The following is a 20,502-nucleotide window of genomic DNA, read 5'->3' on the forward strand; positions in this document are numbered from 1 at the left end:
TAAGCTCTGACATTTATTAAACATTTGTACTACACCGTTTCCAAGCCTCCCAAATCCCTGAGTTAGGCACATTATCCCCATTTTGTTTTCAACCAGGAAACTAAGGCACAGTGAGGTTCAGACTGTCATCTCTTACATAGCTGGCCCCAGGGGACATTTGGGATTGCGTCCCAGGCTGTGAGCTGGGATTTCTGAGCCTTTCTCCAGACGCTCAGGACAGGCCTGTGGTGAGGCCTGGTCCAGTTCTGTCCAGCAGGAACAGGCAGTGACCTCCTCTGAGGCAACTTCTTTGGCTTCGTCCAGTGGAAGGCTCAGCTTTGTGAAAGCAAGATCTGCAAACTGGACAGAGGGCTTCTGCTCTCCAGGAGCGTGTCATGTCTGCATTGCTGTGACCAAAACGCCCGAAAGGTACAGCCTAGAGGAGGAAGTTTGTCTTGTGCCCACGGAGTTAGAGGTGCAGGCCTTGGTCGGCTGACTCCACTGCTCTGGGCCCAAGGTGATGCAGAACCTCACCGGGGAGAGCGTGGCAGAGCAAATGGCTCAGCTCCGAGGCTGGGAAGCAGAGGGAGAGAGAGGAGGCACCAGGGACAAGACATAATCCCCAAGGGACACCCCTGTGACTGCTCCCTGCTGCCATGCCTCCCTGCCTGCAGTTGCCACCAAGTGTCCATCCTGTTAATCCATCACACGCTACCCACCTCGCCTCCCAGCACGCCCGCACACAAGTGCTTCCAGGAGACCCTGATGTCTGAACCCTAAGACCAGGGCTGAGGTGGGGTGGTCAGAGGCAGGAGGGGTTTGCTATGGTGGACACGGGGCTGGGGCTGTGGCTGAGGGGGAGAGCGCTTGCCTAGCATGCGGAAAGCTCTGGGTTCAACCCCCAGCACCTAAACAAACCACAAAAGAACGCCAGTTACCCTCCCCACCCAGGGCGAGCCTTGGCATGACCGAGAAGGTCCAGCTCCTGGCTCTCGCACAGTCTGCTTCTGGGGAGCCCTCCTGGGACAGGAGTCCTCAGGCCCCTTCCTCCAAGCATGGGGGACTGGGACAAGGAGCCAAGGTCTGACAGCATGGTCACTGCAGGCCCTCCTTGTGCCAGGGACCCAGAAGACAAGAGGCACGGACAGGCCTTCTAGTCCTAGTCCCCTCAGGTCACAGGTGTCCTCTTCGAGGCCATTGCAGCCATGAACCCGACCTGTCTTCTCGCTCGTGTTTTACACATTTCCTGTGCACGTGCCCAAGAGCAGGGGCACACGAGCGCTCTCCTTCGCACACGCCTTCTGCAGCCTGTCACACCCGGGGGCCGGCTCGTTGGCTGTGCCTGCTGGGCACAATCCCGCGCAGTGAATGGACGCGGCTTCCCTGTTCCCTCCTGACAGGCTCTTCCCTGTCCGCAGCCATGCACGGTCGACACCCTCTGCCAGGGGCCCCTCTTCCAGGGCTCCTGCCTCAGTCGGCATCCTCCTGATGAAGACTGTGTGCATCTCCTTCCCTGGAGAGCAGGTGCCCAGGGCCCCAGGGTGGCCCCAAGCCCTTGCCAGGACCCTGGCAGCTACTGAGCCTCTTTTGATTGGCAGAGGGCTACAGGTTGGCAGGGCTGTGCCCTGGGGAAGCCCAGGCACCTGGGCCCAGGAGTCAGGAGAGCAAGCTGCGACGACCGGTCAGTTAGTGAGAAAGGCCTGGGCCCTGGCCCTGGTCTAAGGACCTCTTGGACATGCGTCAGCTCTGGGGTCAGGACACAGGGTCTGCAGGACAGGCCACCCTTGCCTCCTGACCCAACATCACCAGCTCAAGGAGCGACTCCACTGGGAACAGCGCCCTGTCACAGGCGCCCTGCCTGGGCCCTCACGTCACACTGAACTTCACGGCTGGCTCTGGGCGGGCATTACCCACCCTTTCCTGGAAGAAGCTGAAGGTGCTAAGTTACGAAGTGGCACAGGATTCAGGCCCACACCAGGTCCTCTGATCCAGAGAACCGATGCCCCTGAGCACTGCCCAGTGCCTCCTCTGCTGTGGCCTTGCTAGGCCAGAGCTGGGCTCCATCTGGGTTCAAGGGAGAAACTGCCCAGCTGGGCCAGGAGACTGCGCAGACCACAGCCTGGTACTAGGGAATTCCTCAGTTTCCACGCTGGCTGGGAGCAGGCAGTGGGGCTGGGCGGGTGCTGGGTGCTGCAGGCACCTGCCTCCGGGCCGGGGGGCCAGGCACCAATGACTGAGCAGAGGGACTTAGTCCCGTGCCGGATGAGGTCTGAGCATGACCTGAAGTGCTCAGCAGGCTGCAGAAGAGCGACACAGACTTGGGGAGGCCTGGGGAGGCCGCCATCCCTGGTCCTGAGGGGCCTGACCAGCCACACCCATAGTCCGCATGGTACAGTTGAGGGTGGGAGGTAAAAACAGCCACCATTCCAGCCTGGGACCAGGGGAGCCTTGGAGGTTAGGACAGGCGTGTTCACGGGCGGGAAGCCACAGGGCTCCTGGCCTCTCAGGGCACTTGATTCCAGCAGCCCGAGACAGAATGGGGGAGACACACTCCGTGTTAGTCCGAGGGAGGGAGGTGGGAAGCGCCCTAGGAGGATGCCCGGGCACCAGGAGAGCAACGTGGCGGGGCTGGTGCAGGCGGCTGGCTTCAGTACCCTCGGGCAGCTTGACCTCTGCCCTCTGGGACCGCAAAGGGGTCTGCAGGTGGCTCTGAGGAGTCGATCGTCTGGTAGGCGCTATGTTCCTGAGAAGGTCCCAGGAAATCTGGTGGGGGGGCAGGAAAAAACAATGAGGGTGAACAATTGGGATGTTCTGTTGAGCCCAGACCAAGGTCCAGCCCATCCAAGGCCAGTGCTGGGCGTCCTGAGGCCAAGGGCAGTGGGCAGTGGCAGCACCGAGAGCCTCCAGTACGCTATGGTCCAGTCGTTCCTCCTGCATGCCCATGGAGCAGGCAAGCTCCTCACTTTGCCGAGGAGCTGAGAGTCAAAGAGGCAACCTGATGGCCCGAGGGGGTACAGCCTGAAGCCCAGACGCTGGCCTCGGGTCTCGGCAGCACGGCCCGGGCCGGTGCTCAGGAATCCGAGGGACTCCCAGCCCTGGGCCTGTGGATTCTTCCCAGTTCCTGGCCCGGGCACAGGGACACCACAGCACTGTGCCCCGAAGGCTCTGGAGCTGGTCAGTTGCTGCATCCAGGGCTGGGGGCCCCAGGCAGGGCAGCAGCCTCCAGAGCCCGCACACCTCACTCCGCCCACTCTGCACCTTGTCCTAAAGGCTGTGGGCCCAGTCTCCTTGTCTGTCCAACAGGATGGCTCCTGGCTCCCCTCTCCCTAGGGCAGGTCTGGGTAGTGCAGAGGTCAGCCAGGGCGGTCGCCACGGGCCACTCCAGCTTGCCTAGTGCCCCCGGGCCCCCTGCACCTTCTTCTCTAAGCAAAAGACACAAGCCTCGCCCTGCCTCCACACAGCTCAGAGGACAGAGAAGAGTGTCAGGGGGGACAGGAAATGGCTCAGCCCCCATGGAGACAAGGGGCACAGGATTTCTGGGGGTGCGGGGCTGGGTGGGAGGTGAAAGGGCTGCCCACGGGAAGTCTGCCATCTGGGGCTGCTTCCCCGAGGCCCCCAGGCCAAGCACCTGGAGCTCTTCCCGGAGACTAGCGCTGTGTCTGCCCAGAGAGCCCCGCGTGGCAGGAGCAGAGCGGAGAAGCCGCCTCTGGGAACTGGATCACACCCTGCCCGCCTGGGCTCTGGACCAAGGGAAGGCCAGTCAGGCTGCTGCCCCTGAGCCTGTGTTCAGCCTGATAGCGGGGAGAGACCACCCCAGACTAGGACAGCGGGGCCACGGCTCCGGCAGCAGTGACCAGGAGTGTGCTCACTCAGCCTGGTGGGGAGGCCATGCCACGCTCCTGCCTATGTCTGGGGCCCCAGGTACACCGGGCAGAGGAGGGTTGGGCTGGCCAGAGGGCAGGCTCACCGTGGGACAGGAGGTCACCCCCGCGCTCCCGGTACATGTGGTAGACCAGGAAGCAGGAGAGGGGCTTGAGCAGCAGGCTGAGGATGGCCATACCGGCGCCGAAGCGGCTTGTGTCCGAGGTGGCAGCCAGCGGGTAGAAGACGCTGATGTAGATGATGTCCAGGAGGACGGTGGCCAACAAGCCCCCCAGAAACTGCAAGACACACGCCACAGGTTTGTGGGCACTCTGGCTCCTCCTCTGCGGACACCAGCCCAGAAGCGTGGCTCCTGCCCTGCTGGGTCCTTGGGGTTTGCTAGCAGAGTGGTTGAGCCAGCAGGCAGGACCTGGAGGATGGGCTGAGCCTCCCAGTGGAGCTACGAAAGGGGAAAGGGACCCTGGGGTCTGGGCCCAGCCTGCAGGGTCCACCTGCGCCACCCTCACCTCCCAAGGCCATGACAGGGTCCAAGACTTGGTTCTAGAATCTCCAAGGTGGAGGATCCCATGGAGTCCATCGGACACGTGCATCTCCGCCACCAAGGAAACCGCTCCTCAATCACTGAGGCTGCAGCCAGGCGGGAAGAGCTGGGGCTGGGAAGCCCCTGGGCAGCATCAATCGTGACTTCAGTAAAGGAGTGGAGCGCCCTCCCAGCCAGGTTTCCCAACTCCCCGAATAAGAGATCCCCCAGGGAGAGCGTTATGGAGTACATGTGAGGTGTCCCCAAAGCCCGCGTGAGACAGTGCAAGAAGGCTTAGGTGAAACGGCTGGGTTACGAGAGCCTCAAGCCAGTTGGTGCGTGAACCCCTGATGGGACTAACTCAGGGGTCACTGGCTGGAGCAGCAGGGTGCTGGGGGCGTGCCTTTGGGGCGTACGTTTTGTCCCTGGTGAGTGAAGTCTGTCTCTGCTTCCTGGTGTGGTGCCCTGAGCGGCTTCCCTCCACCACACCCTCCTGCCATCATGTCTTGCCTCACCTCCAGCCCCAGGGATGGAGCCGGCTGTCTGCAGACTGAGAGGGCACAAACCATGAGCCCCCAGACCAGCTTTCCCTCCTCAACTGTTCTTGTCATGTCTCTTATCACAGCGGTGAAAAGCTGACTTAAACAGAGGGCCAGACGGCACTGGGGGAGTGGCCAGCTGGTCCCACCCAGGACCGTCTCGGGAAAAACAACAGCAAGGAGCAGGGTGACTGGTTAGGAGACCTCGGAGGACTGAAAATGGGGGTACAGGGGAGAGAGAGACGGCTAGGCAGGTGAGAGGACGGCAGAGCCCGATGCCCACCCGCGGCCCTTCGTGCTCACCATGCTGATGGCATCCACAGAGTCCCGCTGAGCCACGGCCCACACGCCCAAGGCCAGGATGGTGAAGTTGGCCCAGGCATAGGGGCCCGAGAATGCGATGCAGCCCCTGTGGGAGAGACACCTCATCTCTCAGACGGCCACCCCCTGCAGTGCCCGCCCTCCTGCTCCAGAGTCCCAGGCCTCCTCCGAGAACAGGCCCCAGTCGGCAAGGCCAGCTGGCTGCCCTCGGAAATGTGGGCAAGATACCTCCCCGCTTCCCGGGCCCCACTCCTGCCCCCTGCAGGCTGTGCTCGGAAACACAGAAAGCATGTGAACCAGATGGTCACTCTGCTAAAACACTCCAACAGCTTTCTATGCCATTTGAAATAAAACAGACCCTTTACCAGGGCCTGCAGGGTGGGGCAAGTGCCCCCGGGGATTCAGCCAGCACCGCCACCCTTCCTGAGGCCAGGCTGCGCTGCTCCCTGGACACTGCCCTGGTCATCTTTTCACTGAGGCCCCTCCCTCACTGCCCAGTGGTGAGTACCCTTCCCTGACGGGACATCGCTTTATTCTTTAGGGAACTGCTGCTGACACTGGGTATGTACTGGTTAGCTTGTTGATCCAGGGGAAACCTGCTAACGTTGGTACCCTGAGCGGTTCCAGGCTCCCTCAGTCCCTGCACTGGGCCTCGACAGCCCAGCAAGCTGTGAGGTGCATCATAAACTTAGATGACATTGAGTATAACACACAGAAGACCCGTGCAGAGCCTGGGGCCGCCGTGGCCTAAACCACCGCATCCCAGGGCATCAGGGGAGTGGGTACCAGGCCTCTGCCCAGGCTCGTCGCTCGAATCCCCGGAGATGGACGGGGACCTGCACCAGCCTCTTGTGTCTGTGACTCACAGGTGCTGGCATGTGCAATGTGCTTCAAAGTTGGCAAGGTGTGCACGTGAGCTCCGGTTTCCATCTTGGATTGGCAGAGATCTCCCCAGAAGCTCCACAGATACAACAGAGGTGCCAGCCAATGCCAAGGCTGCCCCACGGCAGCCTGGCATCCCTGCAGGCCCTAAGGTGCCCAAGGAGCTGCGTTCTGCTCCTGTGGGGCACTGTCCTTACCCCTCTGTGAAGGTGGAAAGCAGGCTCCGTGAGCAACCCTGACTTGCCCCTGGTGGCCTGGCTAAGAGACAGCAGAACAGAACCCGACCAGGCTGACGCGGACTTGGGGACAAGGACACAGCCTCTAGGACACACGTCGGCACACACCGCAGTCACTCACCAGGTCGTCAGCAGCCAGTGAACCAGGAGAATCACCTGTGGCACAAGAGGGGCAGGGAGCAGGTCTGAGAATGTGATGTCACCACCACAGGGGCAAGGAAGCTTCTGGAGCCAGAACAGGAGTCCCTGCCTGGCACCCGCGAGGGCTCCTGACTGTCTCAAGGAACAGCAGGAGCCGGGTGGGGAGGCCGCAGTGACACAGGGGACTCGGGAGGGCAACCTCTCGGGACACAGGGTTGGGGTACTGTGGAGGACAGAGGGGAAGGCCACTACGGTGACCAGGAGGAAGAACAAGAGGGGAGGAGACTGGAGTTCACGCCCAGGGCAGGGAGACATCAAGGTGTGACAGCTGACAAAGTAAACAAAATCCCTGTGTTTTTCCCGGATTTCTGCCCAGCACCGGGGGCTAAACCCAGGGGCGCTCTACCACTGAACTACCACCCGGCCCTCTGGAGTTTCTTTTTGAGACAGGGTCTTGCTAAGTTGCCCAGGTTGGCCTTGAACTTGCTATCCTCCTGCTCCTGCCTCCTGAGTCACTGGGATTACAGGCCTGCGCCCCTGCACCCAGCAGATCCCACCTTCTCACCGCCCTCTGTGTCCCACCGGCACTGGCCTCTACTCCTTCATCCACAGGCCCTTCCTGGACAGAGTGCGGAAAGGAGGGGCGGTGTCATGGGAGGGCGGGGGCGGCTGAGTGCTGGAGGGGTCCCAACTGTGGGGACGGTGTGGCTGCATTGGGGACAACGTGGCACAGGACTTCAGAAGGACGGAAGCCCTGAGCTGGGAGCTTCAGGGGCGCTCAGTGGGGGCACAGGTCAGGCTGTGAGGGAGAGATGCCCGCCTGGGACCAGCCTGCTGGAGGCACAGCAGGAGAGTTCCTCCTTACTGCACACCTACTACGTGCCAGGCCCTGTGCTGGGCAACTCACATGCCTTGTCTGGGCCTCCTCCCGACAGCCTCTGGAACACGTACTATCATGATTCCTTTACAGACTAGAGCTAGGCCCAGAGGTAAATTAAGCTGATCGAGATCCCACAGATACTGAGGCGCAAAACCAGAATTCAGTTCAAATCTGGCTCCTGGAACAACCAGCGCTGCCTTCGGTCAAGAGGGCTGTCTGGGCTTTTGAGCCATGTGGATGTCCTCCACCCAGGGTGCAGGTGACATCCGGAGCAGAGGCTGGGACACTTCGCCTTCACCTCCAAGGCCCAGTGCAGGGTGAACCCAAGGGGTCCTGGCTCCATCCCAACAGAAACTCCTCCCAGTTACAGACCAGGAAGACGACTCTGGAAGGATCAGCGGCCCACGTCATGGAGGTGGCAGGTCTGAACTGCGGGACTGGGTATCACGGCGGGGCTCTAGGAGGAATCCCCCACGTCTCTGTGGGGGGCAGCCTCTAAGCGCTGTCGGCACAGGAGCACCCTGGAGCCTGAGCCTCCCTGGAGGCACCAACGTCCCCATTTCACAGTGGAGAAAACCAAGGCTCCGCCATGCTGGCCAGCGCAGAACCAGTGCCACTCCAGGCTGTGCCGCCTGCCCGCCCACATGGCCTCTCCCATCACGGAGCTGGGAAACAGCAGGGCAGGCTGAGCTCTGGTGGCGTCTCTTCCCAGGGGCTTTAGAAAAGCGACCACATGGTGCTGCGCTTCCTCAGCACCTGCCGTTTGCCTTGGCACCACTGGTACCTGCTGTGTCCACCTTCGGTGGAAGGCACAAGGACGTGAGCTGCTGGCCGAGGACCGACGTCCAGCAAAGCCCATGTGTAAGTAGTAATGGGCCCTCAGTGTGTGGGGTCCACTGGGACCCCTGCTCTGCGAAACAAGGAACCTCACTGGACCACAGCTGGGGGTGATAGGGAGCGGGGGTGGTCACAGGAGGCTTCTCCAAGGAAGTAACGTTTAAGCCAAATGAAGGCAGTGATGGGTGGCTAGCCAGGGCAGAGAGCAAAGAACACGTGGACAGGGCAGCTCCTGCAGAGGCCAAGGCAGAAGGGAGCATGGAACCTTCTGGAAACTATTGCTGGAAAACCTTGCCGGAGTAGAAGTCCAGAGGAGAGTGGAAGAGGGCGGGTCAGGGGCTGGAGGCAGGGAGGATTCCAATCCTTATCTTAAGAGCTAACCATGGTCCCTTGGGTCCCACAGGAATCCCCACCCAAAGAGGGAAGGCCCTGCCCAAGGCCACATGGCGGCCTTATGGTTGGGCTTTGGACTGTGAGGAGACACTGAGGAGGAGGCCCAGTGATGGCAGGTCACAGCACCACTGTCCTCCCCTACCCCACCTGACCCTCTCACTCTGGTTCTAAGAACTGACTTGTTCCCAAGGCTCTGCTCCCGGGCCAGACTGCACCGGGAGGTCCTGCGAAGCAGTGCTTCTTGGCCCTGCAGGTCTTGCTGGGGAGGGAGCCTATGGCCTCACACGTGCCAAACACACGATCGGCCACCAGGCTCTACCTGTGGCCGGCAAGTCCTGGCTTAGTATGGAGAGTGGCGATGGGACCAGAGGCTGAGGCTGGACAGCTGTTGGGCTGCAGGGGCCGCAGGCAAGTCACTGAACAATCCTGGGAGTCTCTGCCTCCAGCTGAGGGCTGTGGGCAGGAGCGCCGGCTAAAGCCAAGCCCCTGCAGAGGATGAGAACAACCCGAAGACCCAGACCCTCAAATGGCATAGGCCCCCCTCGGGCATGGCTGTGGTTCCCCAGTATTGAAGGAACTCAGCGCTATCTGGGCCTCCTCCTCAGTGTCTCCTCACAGCCCCTAGGAACAGAAGCCCACGAAGACTAAGCCTCTGCTGCCCGGCTTCTCCATCTCTGTAACGGGAGGGCACCCCAACCCGCTGCACAGAGACCCAGCATCCAGGAATGCTCCGGGGAAACCAGCAAAGCCAGCCCTGCCCTTCCTGGCACCCTGCAGCAGGAGGAGCCAGTGACTCACTGTGGACACGGAAGAACTGTCCACTGGCTGGCTCTGGGGGCGGCTTCTGAGAAAGAAGCAGGAAGCGTGGGAGGGATCTGAGCTGTGTGGGACCAGGGCTGGGACGCGAGGTCAGCAGGACCTTTCCTGGAAGAAGGGAGAAGGCAGGGCCTGAGCCCTGGACCCTCACTACAGTGCTCAGCCAGGGGGCTCTCCCTGGACGGAGGCCAACGGACCAGGGCAATAAGGGTCGCAGGATGCTGGAGGGACAGGAGATAGGGTGTGGGTTCAGGAGCCGCACCTGAGGTGTGGTGGGGGCAGCCTGTGTCGTGGTAGGACCCATCTGTCCCAAGGGCTGCCTCAACTACCAGGGAAACAGCCCTACCCATTTAGCACCCATAGGTCCCTGCATGGCCCAGTGTTCTGGAACAGCAGCAAGCGGGGGACTCCCGCTACTGACCAGCACCTGCCTGCTGAGGTGCTCTGCGTCCACACTGCCCAGGTCAGTGTGGACGCTACCTGCATGGGGCAGAAGTGAGGTTAAGGAACTGTCCCAGTGGTAGAGATCACGAATGGCAGAGCCAAAGGCGCATCTCAAAACCGGCCCCCCGGCCAGAGTTCGACCTAATGCTGTGCCACTCCTGGACCGTAGGATCCTCCTTGTCTCACCCTGGAAGGCAGGATCTATTTTTATCCTTTTAGAGGAAATGGATATTCAGAGAGGTCAAGAAACCCACTTGAAGACATACAGCTAACAAGTGGCAAGACCTGGCCTTGAAGTCTATCTGTCCACAGGCCCGTGCCCCAGCCACTGTGCCACAATGTCAGAGAAGGCAGGCTGGGTAGAAAGGAGGAAGTCTGACCCACAGAAGGGAAGGCCAAGAAGCCAAGGGGCCATGTGGACCAAGACCTAAACCTCTGCTACCAGAGGACCTAAGGGAAGAGGCAGGTGGGACTTCCCAGGCAGACCTCAGATGAGTGTGCAGCTCAGAACCCCAAACACATTCCTACCTGTCCTGTGCAAACACCTGTTGGCCTGTCTCCTGCGACAGTGAGCTCTCTCTCCCAGGGTGGCTGAGGCTAAGGGACACGTCAGGGCTGCCCTGGAGGGGAGGGGAGGGGAGGTCATGCAGAGGCTAACTGCTGGGTTCCTGGAGTTTGAGATGTGGATGTGATCCTGGCTGCATGTCCTAAGAGGTGATGTGGCCTTGGAAAGTCGCCTAGCCGCCCAGAAATGCTGCCTGCTCTTCTGTAGAGCAGGGACAGTCACTCCCATTTCACAGTGCTGTTGTGGGATCTGGAGGGCGGGGGCGGGCAGCACATGGAGGTACTCCTTCTGAGAAGAAGTAGGCTTCCCTGGGCTATGTCACCTTCTGGGCCACTAGTCCTTCTCCCAAGACCTCAGGTTCAGTTCTTTCTAAGCAGGTCACAATGCCATTCCTCCAACTCAGGGCTTGCTTCAGGAAGGCATGCATGGAACTCAGGGACTTATGTAAAGGGCCTGGGGCAGCCAGTGTCACCTGGCCCCAGACCACTCTAGCGAGTTGCACACAGGCAGGCACTTAACTTGTGTCCAAGGGAGGGAGGGTTTGGGGTGGGGGTGCAGGCCCAAGGTACAGTCCCCAGCTCCAAGGGATATCCCACCTAAGTGCCTAAGAGCAAGGAGTCAACGCCACCCTCCATAGGGTAGCTAGATGTGGCAAACAAAACCACAGAATACCCACTTAATTCTGAATTTCACATCATGAATAATTTGTCACCAATACTGCCTGAGACATACTCATAATAAAACCTGTTGTTCTGAAACCCAAATTCAACTGGATGTCTTGTACGTTACCTGGCAACCTGGCCCCTCAGTCCTCTGGCACTCACTGGTCTCTGTAGCAGCTAAGACCCTGGGAGACACCCGTTCTAGCTGCCCAGGCAAGGAAAGGACCAGCCTTTTCATTCTGAGCACCAAACAGAGCATAGCTTACACCTGTGGATGCTCTTGGCCTGTCAGGCCCATAAAACTGGCATAAGCAGTCGAGGCCAAAGTCAGCCTTAACTAAAGTGGTACCCAGGAAAAGCCACAGCTCTAGAGTCTGTTCTCTGGGTTCAAATCCTGAGTCTGTCATTCACTCCCTGACAATTTGCTGCCTTGATTTGAGCTGAAGTCCAATCCTTTGTAAAAAGATGGCCTGTTTCTCAGAAGGAGGCTGTGATCAAGTTGACAACCTGGCCTGCAAAAAAGTTCCCCACACTAGAGTTCCCTTCCTTTCCAATTTCTGCAACTCTGTCGCTCACCTGGTCCTCTCTTAGCTACCATCTTAGGCAAATCTCGAGTAGCAGAAAAGGCATTTGTCCTTAACCCCAGGGGCCTGGAGTATTGATACCAACCTCAGTTTACCCTCATGTAAATTCCTCCTCATGTAAAATTCCCTTATTTCAGCCCTCTCCCCAGGCTGTTGACTGGAAGCTTCAGGAAGGCTGGCAGTAGCAAGCGCTGTGGGATGAAGAAGGGAAACTTGCCCCGGCCAAGTCACAGCCCAGACCGTGTGTAATGATCCAAAGACGGATCACATTGTGGCTTTGTAGCCCTCTTAGATTCCTTTAGTCCCAGACACCAACGGGGTGCTAAATATTTGTCACTTGGGAGTAAGGGGGATAGAGTCTCCAAGGAAACCGCACCAAGACCCAAAATGGCCGGTTTAGTCCAAGGTCCACACCTCGCTGCCCAAAGCTAAGTCGCGGACCTCTTGCAAACGGAGCTCAGGCGCCAGACGGCTGCGGGTGGGCGGAGAGAAAAGGAAGAGCGCCGGCTCAGGAAATGAAGACACCCCGGGAGGCCCCGCACGTTGGCCCGAGGGCCCGGAGTCGGGGTTTTCTGCTTGGAAGTAACTTCTGCAGCTTGTGCTTCTTACTTATGCAATAAGGTCGCCGGGTTTGGGGAACCTCTGACTTTCTTAATCTGCACCAGGGCCGCACGGGGGCTCGGGGAAGGGTCGGGCCCCTCTCGGGCTCTCCCCGTGCTCCAGGGGCATGCTGGGCGCGAAGGCCAGCGCCGTCCTGGGGACTCGGCGCCGCCACCGGAGGGTCTGGCTCCGCGGAGGGGCGGCCCTCTCCCGCCCCGCGGCCCGGGCCTTCCCCGCTGGCTCCGCCGCGGCCCGCGCACCTCCTCACCTCGGGGCTGAGCGATGCCCGCGTCCCTGCTACTCCTCTTTCCCGGCTCGGTCCCCCCACCCTGCTTCGAAACCCGGCTGCCAGCACCCTCCCGCACAGGAGTCCCGCCCGCCCCGCCGCGGCCACCTTCAGGTTCACGACCGGCAGCTCCATCCCGGCCCAGGCGGTGGGCACCTGCGCGACGACCGCGGGGGCTCCTGGGCCCCGAACTCCAACAAACTTCTCCGGCCCCGCCCCGCCCGTTGCGCCCGAGCCAACCCCGGCTCGCTTCCTGGTCACGTGAGGCAGGCGGGGGCGGGGCGTAGGGCCGCTGCGCGGTTGCCGGGAGACGGCGTCCTGCCGCTCGCGCCTCCCGCGAGGCTGCAGAGGCAGCGGGGCTGAGAACCTGGAAGCTGGGCGGGGGGGGGACCACCTGGAGCCAGGGTGCGAGCTGCCGATGTGGCAGCAGTGGGCGTCTCCCCGAGGGCGCCCCCTCTCCTTCCCCATGAAAATAGGTTATTTACAGTACCTACCTCCTTGGAGCCTTGGGAGGATCGAGTGGTTAATTTATGACGTTGAAGAAAAATTTATTTCAGCACTTGTTACAACAGGAGGCCGTTCAAAAATAGAACTGCAATAGGGAGGGAGATGGGGTTCTGCTCCAAACAAGGGTGAGTGGGGACTTTCGCCACAAACCATTGAGGGGCCAGTGGATGGAAAATTGATGAGGGGACACCAAGAGCAGAATGATTCTTGTATAATCGGGTCTTGCAGGCAGGGCCAGTACAGGAAGACAGAGGCCGAGGTCATTCCTAGCTCTGGAGCCAGTACTATTTCTGGAGTCTGAGGCAGGAGGATTCCCTGCACCCTGGAGTTCAAAACCAGCCTAGGCAGCCTTGTCTCAACAAACAAACAAACAAAAACAGACTGGGCATGGAGCTCAGTGGTAGAGTCCATTTGCATACAGGCAAAGAAAAAAAAAAAAAATCAAAAACAAAACCCAGGGCTCAGTAGAGCCCAGCTAAAGCTTAGTCAAGAAGAGAGTGCCTGGCATCTATTAAATGGGCAACACACATAAGCTATTGTTCCCATCAACACACAAGGAACCAACTGGTTGGAACCCATTTAAGTCAACATACCAAAAGTTTTAGAAAGCTCTAGCTCGAAAACCAGCAGAAATTCTTCCCTGCATAAACCCTCAATTGTACTGGGAGGAAATGAGGAGAAAGCAGTTGTCTCCCTGTGATCTTAGGTGTGGACGCTCTTGGGGTATATCAGAGTGCTTGCTCTTGTTTCCAGGTTAGAAAACAAGTGGGAATCCACAGAACTGCCTGGGTAGGTCCTGAGACAATATCCAGACCCACAGTCTCCCCACATACAAAGAAAGGATTCTCTGATGTGTGAAAAGAGTTTTGCAGCCTCAGAAGCAGAGTCTCTCTGACCTTCCCCTGCCCTCCTGTCTCCTTCCCCTCCCTCTCCCCAGAAGTGAGTCCTAGAAACCCTCACAGAAACCCACATTCATTTCCTCCAGATGGGTCCTAGAAACTAGGATCCCTCCCTACAAAGCAAGCAATAAAACCTAGAAAGTTCTTTCCCTTTTTCCTCCAGAGGGCGTCCTAAAAAATCTACCCTAATTTTAAGGGTTGAGGATGTAGCTCAGTGGTAGACCATTTGCCTACTATGTGCAAGGCTGTGGATTTCATCCCCAGTACAGGGAGGATATAAAGTACCGGAAGAGTCCTGCCCCATAGAGGAGGAGGAAAGATACACAGGCTAAGAAGAATCTGAACAGACAGGACATGCTGGTCCTACCTCTGTCTGTCACCCTCAGATCATACCGTCTGTCCAATCCCATTTCTGCCTGTTTTTTTTTTTTTTTTTTTTTTTTTTTATCGCACCTAAGCATAAAAACAGCCAGTTTTCCTTAGGATTTGGGTCTTCCTTGCTGAAGGCTCCCTTGTCATGTAGAACCTCGGTGAAATAAATCTGCTATGATTTTCTCATGCTAAACTCTCTTTTGTTATAGGAGTATTGACTGCCCCCTTAGGGAAGGGAGGGAAAGGAATAACCATGGTCACTTTGTAAGGAGAAGGTGCGGGATTAGAAGGGACAATACGTGCTTCTTTTGTGGCAGACATTAACAACCCAAGGGCAGGTGCAGTTCTTACCCCTGTTCATAAGTTAGGAGAAGTTAAGCTGCTGGTTCAAAGACCCACCGCACCCCGGAGGTCTGGCTGCAGGACCCTGGCATCTAACCACTGAGCTCCACAGCCTATGGAGCAGGTGATACAGACTGGGCTGGGATGAAGAGGACGGAGCCAGGCGAGGAGGGCCTGCAGAAGCACAAGGCAGGTCTGTGGAGTGTCCCTGCCACTCACACACTGACGCTGTGTTCATCCCCGCCAGCTGGCGTGGGAGGCGGGGGAGAGTGCACAGGAAGATCCAGATGGCGGGTAGGCCTGGGGGAGGCATCGAAGGCACAGAGGAACAAAGGAGCACAAAACAGTTTTCTCTGAGGAGCCAGAGTCCTTGCCATGACCCACGTGGGCTGTAGGACAAATGACCTCCGCATTCCGTGTCACACCTTCAGTGAGTACACTTCTGGAATTCAGGGGTGAATTTGTAATGCCCCTCGCCGATCCTGTGTGTCTCTGATTTCTGTATCTTCAACAAGAAATTGACAGGATTGACCCTTGACCGCAGCGCTCCATCCCCAGTCCTTTTTTAATTTCTTATTTTGAGAAAGGGTCTTGCCAAGGTGCTACGGCTGGCCTTAAGCTTTCCATCCTCCCGCCTCAGCCTCCTGGGTCTCTGGGATGGTAGGTGTGCGGCATGCACACCTTCTTGTGTAAATGCCTGGAAGTGAAAGGGCTGATCCTACGGCAGGCGTGTGTTTACCTTTTTAAGAAACCGTAAGACGGTTCTCCTAGACAGTTGTACCATCCTATCTTATATCAGAAAGGATTGCCTGATCTATTTGTACCCACCACCACCTAGACTGTAAACCCCGGGAGGGTCTCGTGTCCTGAGTGCCTCGTCCTGTGCCTGGCACATAGTAGGTGCTCAGGGAATTAACTGATCTACACCAACCGACCAGATACATGTGTGCTGCTTCCTCCGATCAGGAGCACCTGCCACCCAACTTGCTGCTTGTCCTCAAGTTGCTTCTCAGTCTTGGCTCTGCCCAGGAAGACTCCCCATCAGTGCCGCCAGTTAAGCCAGTAGCTGATAAAAATGACTACAGCCGTTTCTTTCTCATGGTTTCTCATCTCTTTCAGATAAAGTGTTTTTTGGACTCCTGCCTGGCCTCTTGTGAGAGTGATCTTGGGCAAGTTATGTAGCCTCTTTGAGCCTCAGGATGTGGTGGGGATCACATGGAGGTAGGATAGGAGAAGCAAAAGACAGGCAGAAAGGAGACAAAAGGGAGGAAAAGAGACTGTGGCTTTAACCGAGAGCCTTGTGCTATAGTTCCTCATATGTTTGCTCCTGGGCCAGTCATTCCTCCCAGGCTGCACCCTCGGCTCCCTGGGAAATCTACAGATCTTCATGCACGGTCTCACAGACCCTGGGAGTTCACCTGCTTCTGGAAGTCGCCCTGTGCACTATTAATTAGCCCACGGCTATGGCTGCATGTATTTTAGAATAGCCTGAGCAAAGAGCAATTCAAAACCTATAACACAGGGGACTTTTCCATATGATCTATCGATCAGATAACGGAGGAGACGTCAACCTGAGAATACAGTCACCAGACCACCACACACCATCTGGGGATGGTGAGTCTGTTGTCATGCCTGCACACCTTCCCAGGCCCTCCCCTCATAAATTTTCTTCTAAAAGAAGAGTCCAAGGTCTGGCACAGTAACACACATCTGTAATCCGGGCAGCTACGGAGGCTGAGGCAGGAGGATCTTGAGGTCAAAGCCAGCCTCAGCAAAAGTGAGGTGCTAAGCAACTCAGTGAGACCCTGTCTCGAAATAAAATACAAAATAGGGCTTGGGATGTGGCTCAGTGGGTGAGTGCCCCTGAGTTCAATCCCTGGTACCCCCAAAAAAGAAGAACCCAAGACCCTGAAAGCATCTCTCACCCTTGAGATGGCTCACCCTTGAATGTGTGCTCCTGGATGTCTTGGTATCTCTGCTGGTGCCTCTATCTGACATTTCTTGACATTCTTTTTTAATGACATTTGTCAAGGTTGCCATTGTCCTGAGATGAGTCCTCTCTGGGACCTCCTCAGACCCCCCTCCAGGGATGATGTGGGGTCATTTGCATAGGGCGCCCGGCACTGCTCCTAGCACCTGGGTGGCACTTGATAAGCAGGGCCCGTTTTGCTGCTGCATTGAAAACACTGTGCCTCAGCATCTCTTGGCATCTCCTGACCTGCAGGCACGCTGTGAACTGAAGTGGCAGGGAAAGCCCTGTTGGATGGAGAGGTGAGGCACAGACATTTTCCTACTAGCAAAGTCCGGGAGAGGTGAGGCACAGACATTTTCCTACTAGCAAAGTCCGGGAGACAGACCTCAGTGTACTGTGGAGAAGCTAGGAATTTAAGGCCAGGATTCCTGCTAAACTTCCCAACCTCTTCCCAGCACTCTGCTGCCGGGTACCTGTGGCCTTGAATATGTCACTGAGTCTGAATTTTTTTCTGCATCCAGAAAATGGGGCAGGCAATGAGGCATTGACTAAGCCAAGACTTTGAACCGATTTTCCAACTGTTCCTTGACCCTCGAGGTAGTGGACACCAATTCTGATGCAGATTCCAGCCACTTCCTTTTCAAAGTGGGCAAATAAAACTGGAAGAAACAGAACAGAGAAAATAAACCCAAAGCCTTTCTGACAGTCACACTGGCCTGTGAGAAAGCAGGACCTGTCATGAGATGCGCAGGGAGAAGGGCCTGACAGGGAGTCCTGGTCCCTTTGTGACTGGGGCTTTTCCCGGAGTTCCCTTGGAGCCCTTTCCTGGGATGTTCACGAGCACGCTGGCTCCGTGTTTCTTGGCCCGAGGTCTGGCAGGCTTGGGGAGGGTCAGGGCCACCTTGAAGCAAAGCCCAGCTACCCTGAGCAGCAAGGCAGTGGGAGATGGGGCAGGAGAAGGTGAAAGAACCCAAGGGAACCACAGAGGATTGTGGGCGTGGCTGGGCTCCCAGGCCTCACTCCCTGTCCTTCTGCCCAGTCCTCCGCCCCTACCATTAGACTTGGCAGTGGACACTGCGGCTCACAGCCAGGAAGATGGCTTCCTATGTGGTGGCGCCTCTGCTTTCCTCTTCCAGTGCTTTCTGGAGGATCTTGACATCGTGTGCCGGGGGCTGAGAGCCCCCTCCGGGGAGGAACTTTTGTTTTTGTGACTTATCAAAAGCAAGGGGAAGGGTTTGATTCTGAAATATTTGTCCCAAAGGCCCAGAATTCGAACTTGCAGCCGCTTCCACGGCTGACTTTATAGACCCAGCCGGGCTCTATGAATGTTCCGCCAGAGCTGTAAAGTCCAGGAAATTACTCCTAATGTCCCTGTTGCTTCACTGCCTCACCCGGGTCCTATGAAATGACTGCTAGGTGAGGGTCGTCCTGGCAAAGCCTCCCCACTTAGACATGTCGCCCTGTCCCTCCAGAGACCCGTGTGCTCATGTCAGGCATCAGAGAGCCCATCAAGATGCCCCAGGGAGCCCGGTGCTCACAGAAAAGGCAGAAAGGAAATCTCCTGTGCCCTGCTGTATTCCAGGAACCCAGCTGCAGAGAGGGCACAACAGTGTGTTGCCCCAGAGGAAGCCAGGCCGCTAGCCTCTAGTTCTCTGCTCTACGGCATTTTTCAAACACTTATCCACGTATGATGACCCTCGTTATTTCATTGTGTGTGCATGTATGAGCACGTGTGAACATCTCTGCATGTGACGACATACGTGTGCATGTATGAGCACGTGAATGTCTCTGCATGTGAATTCATGCGTGTGTGCACAGGCTCCCGCCGACTCTGAGTGTGTCATTAGGAGCTTCTCTGCAGTCCCCGGACCTGGCCCAGCCTGGAGCTGGCCTTCCCCAAGCGCACGCTGCTCCTGCCGCCTCCATGGCCTGTCCAGGTTCTGCTGCCTTCCCCGTCAGGCCTCCCGTCTTTCCACGTGGACGGTGCTGGCGTTTCAGGGCAGGCATCTGAGGGCTCAGATGCACACACACGTGCAGCCGTGGCTGCGGCCCTGTGCCCATGCCTATCTGTGTGGGCTTAACTGGGGGATTGCTTTCACTGCTGACGGCTTTCATGTCCGACTCGGGCAGGCCCTGGGAGGCCTCGCCTTCCTTGCAGGAGGGTGGCCATGGAGCCTGAGACTGTGCCTGTGTAGCCAGCCAGGAGATAAGAGAAGAATGAGGACATGGATATGGTGGCAGGGGCCTCCTCAGGCTCTGCCAGTTAGAAGAGCCCCTGGGAGGAATCCCCACCACTCCTCCCTGAGAGGCAGCCTGAGGTGAAGGTTCTGGTAGCACCTCTGGCCCTGACAGCAGCCTTGGTGTCCTGGGTGAGCTGCATAGCTCCTGGGAACTGGGAAGTGGGGCAGGGGCATCAGGGACCTAGTAGGTGCTCAGTAAATGTGTGCCATGGGGTCATGGACATATATTCAGGTTTGGGAGCTGGACAGACTTTGGCAGGGCCTCTAACTCTGCCACCAACTAGCCTTGCACCACTGGACAAGTGGCCTTACTTTCTCTGTGCCTTCCTTTTCCTTCTCTGCAAAAGTGGGCCTAACAATTTCCATTTTGTAAGTGGATGGGAGCCTCACGCAGTCCTCAGAGGCCAGGGCTGGATGTGCGGGGACATTTTCTCTCTCTAAACATGTGCTGCTCTGAGGCAGCCACTGATCCAAGGTCAAGGTCGAGGACGCAGAGACGGTTCAGGACCACGGTACACAAAGCTGCACTGACCAGTCACCAGGATGGAAGGAGCCAGGTTTCTAGCTTCTGGTCTCCTGGGCACACACCTGGGTATTTCAGGACATGCCAAAGTGCGTGGAGTCTCCTGGCATATCCTGGGGGTGGGGTGTGAAGAAGTGTGAGGGGAACCTCTGTTTAGTCATCTGCTTACCCACTTACCCTCCTCATCTCCATCCCACCCCAACCCCGGTCTCATGTCTTGACACCGGCTGGACATTTGCCTGGGCACCCCAGGGCACAGGAAGTTGGTACCTGAAGTTCAAGATGACCAACCAATGGAACTTCCCTCCAGAATTTCACAGCCCATAAAGACAATTCTACTTCCTGCCCTGGCACTGTGATCCAGGACTTGGAAGCTGAGCTCCTGAAACCTCCATGATGGTCCATTTTCTGTGTTGAAAGCCTTAAGAACAAAAATGGCACCCGTCATCCCAGCAGCTTGGGAGGCTGAGGCAGGAGGATCAGGAGGTCAAAGGCAGCCTCAGCAACTTAGCAAGGCCTTAAGCAACTTAGCGAGATCCTGTCTCTAAAGAAAATACAAAAAAAGGCTGGGGATGTGGCTCAGTGGTTAAACGCCCCTGAGCCAAAAAAGAATAGTACCAAATCCCCAGTACCAAAAAAGAACAAAAACAGAGGTGAAATCTGGCCTCAAGACTACAACAGCAGCTCTGCCTGAGTTTCTGGCCTGCCAGTCTGCTCTACAGATTGCATACAGACTTGCTAGCCCCTACAATCATGGAACCAGTCCTTTAAAATAAATCTACCACATATGTATGTATGTCATACATTAACATATTTATATGTATGTGCATATGTACATAGTTATTTTAAGACATATAAATATAAATATCCTATTGGCTGTGTTCCTCTGACTGATCGCCCCAGTGCAGCCATCTGACCCCCGGAAGGCTGCACTCAGGCTGCCAGCACAGAGAGCCAACTTCCCTGCGGCCTTGCGTTTGAGGACTTGACTCTTGATTTCAGCACTGTTCTGACCTGTATTAGTAGAAATGGGTTCAAGTTGACATCCCGGGACAGAAGAGGCTTTCAGAGCCCAGTGCC

General features: G+C 57.3%; 1 protein-coding gene across 1 annotated transcript; it reads right to left on the reverse strand.

Annotated features, from left to right (window-relative positions):
* On the reverse strand, positions 1 to 12,788 carry Agtrap (angiotensin II receptor associated protein). The gene is made up of 5 exons (XM_047523731.1): positions 12,676 to 12,788; positions 6,481 to 6,515; positions 5,224 to 5,329; positions 3,947 to 4,139; positions 1 to 2,742 (listed from the first exon to the last, which is right to left on the reverse strand). Exons 1-5 carry the CDS (start codon positions 12,700 to 12,702, stop codon positions 2,627 to 2,629), a joined length of 477 nt encoding a protein of 158 aa, XP_047379687.1. The 5' UTR covers positions 12,703 to 12,788; the 3' UTR covers positions 1 to 2,626.
* Positions 12,789 to 20,502: the final 7,714 nt, after the last annotated feature.

Source organism: Sciurus carolinensis, chromosome 1, assembly GCF_902686445.1.
Source record: "Sciurus carolinensis chromosome 1, mSciCar1.2, whole genome shotgun sequence".
NCBI lineage: Eukaryota > Metazoa > Chordata > Mammalia > Rodentia > Sciuridae > Sciurus > Sciurus carolinensis.

What these genes read in the sequence shown, in the direction of transcription:
- Agtrap (XM_047523731.1), bottom strand. Translation starts at nt 12,702, where the DNA reads ATGGAGCTGCCGGTCGTGAACCTGAAG. An exon ending in CACTGGCTGCTGACGACCTG is followed by an intron (nt 5,330 to 6,480) that starts GTGAGTGACTGC and finishes TCTCTCCCACAG; the next exon opens with GGGCTGCATCGCATTCTCGG. An exon ending in CTGTGGATGCCATCAGCATG is followed by an intron (nt 4,140 to 5,223) that starts GTGAGCACGAAG and finishes TGTGTCTTGCAG; the next exon opens with TTTCTGGGGGGCTTGTTGGC.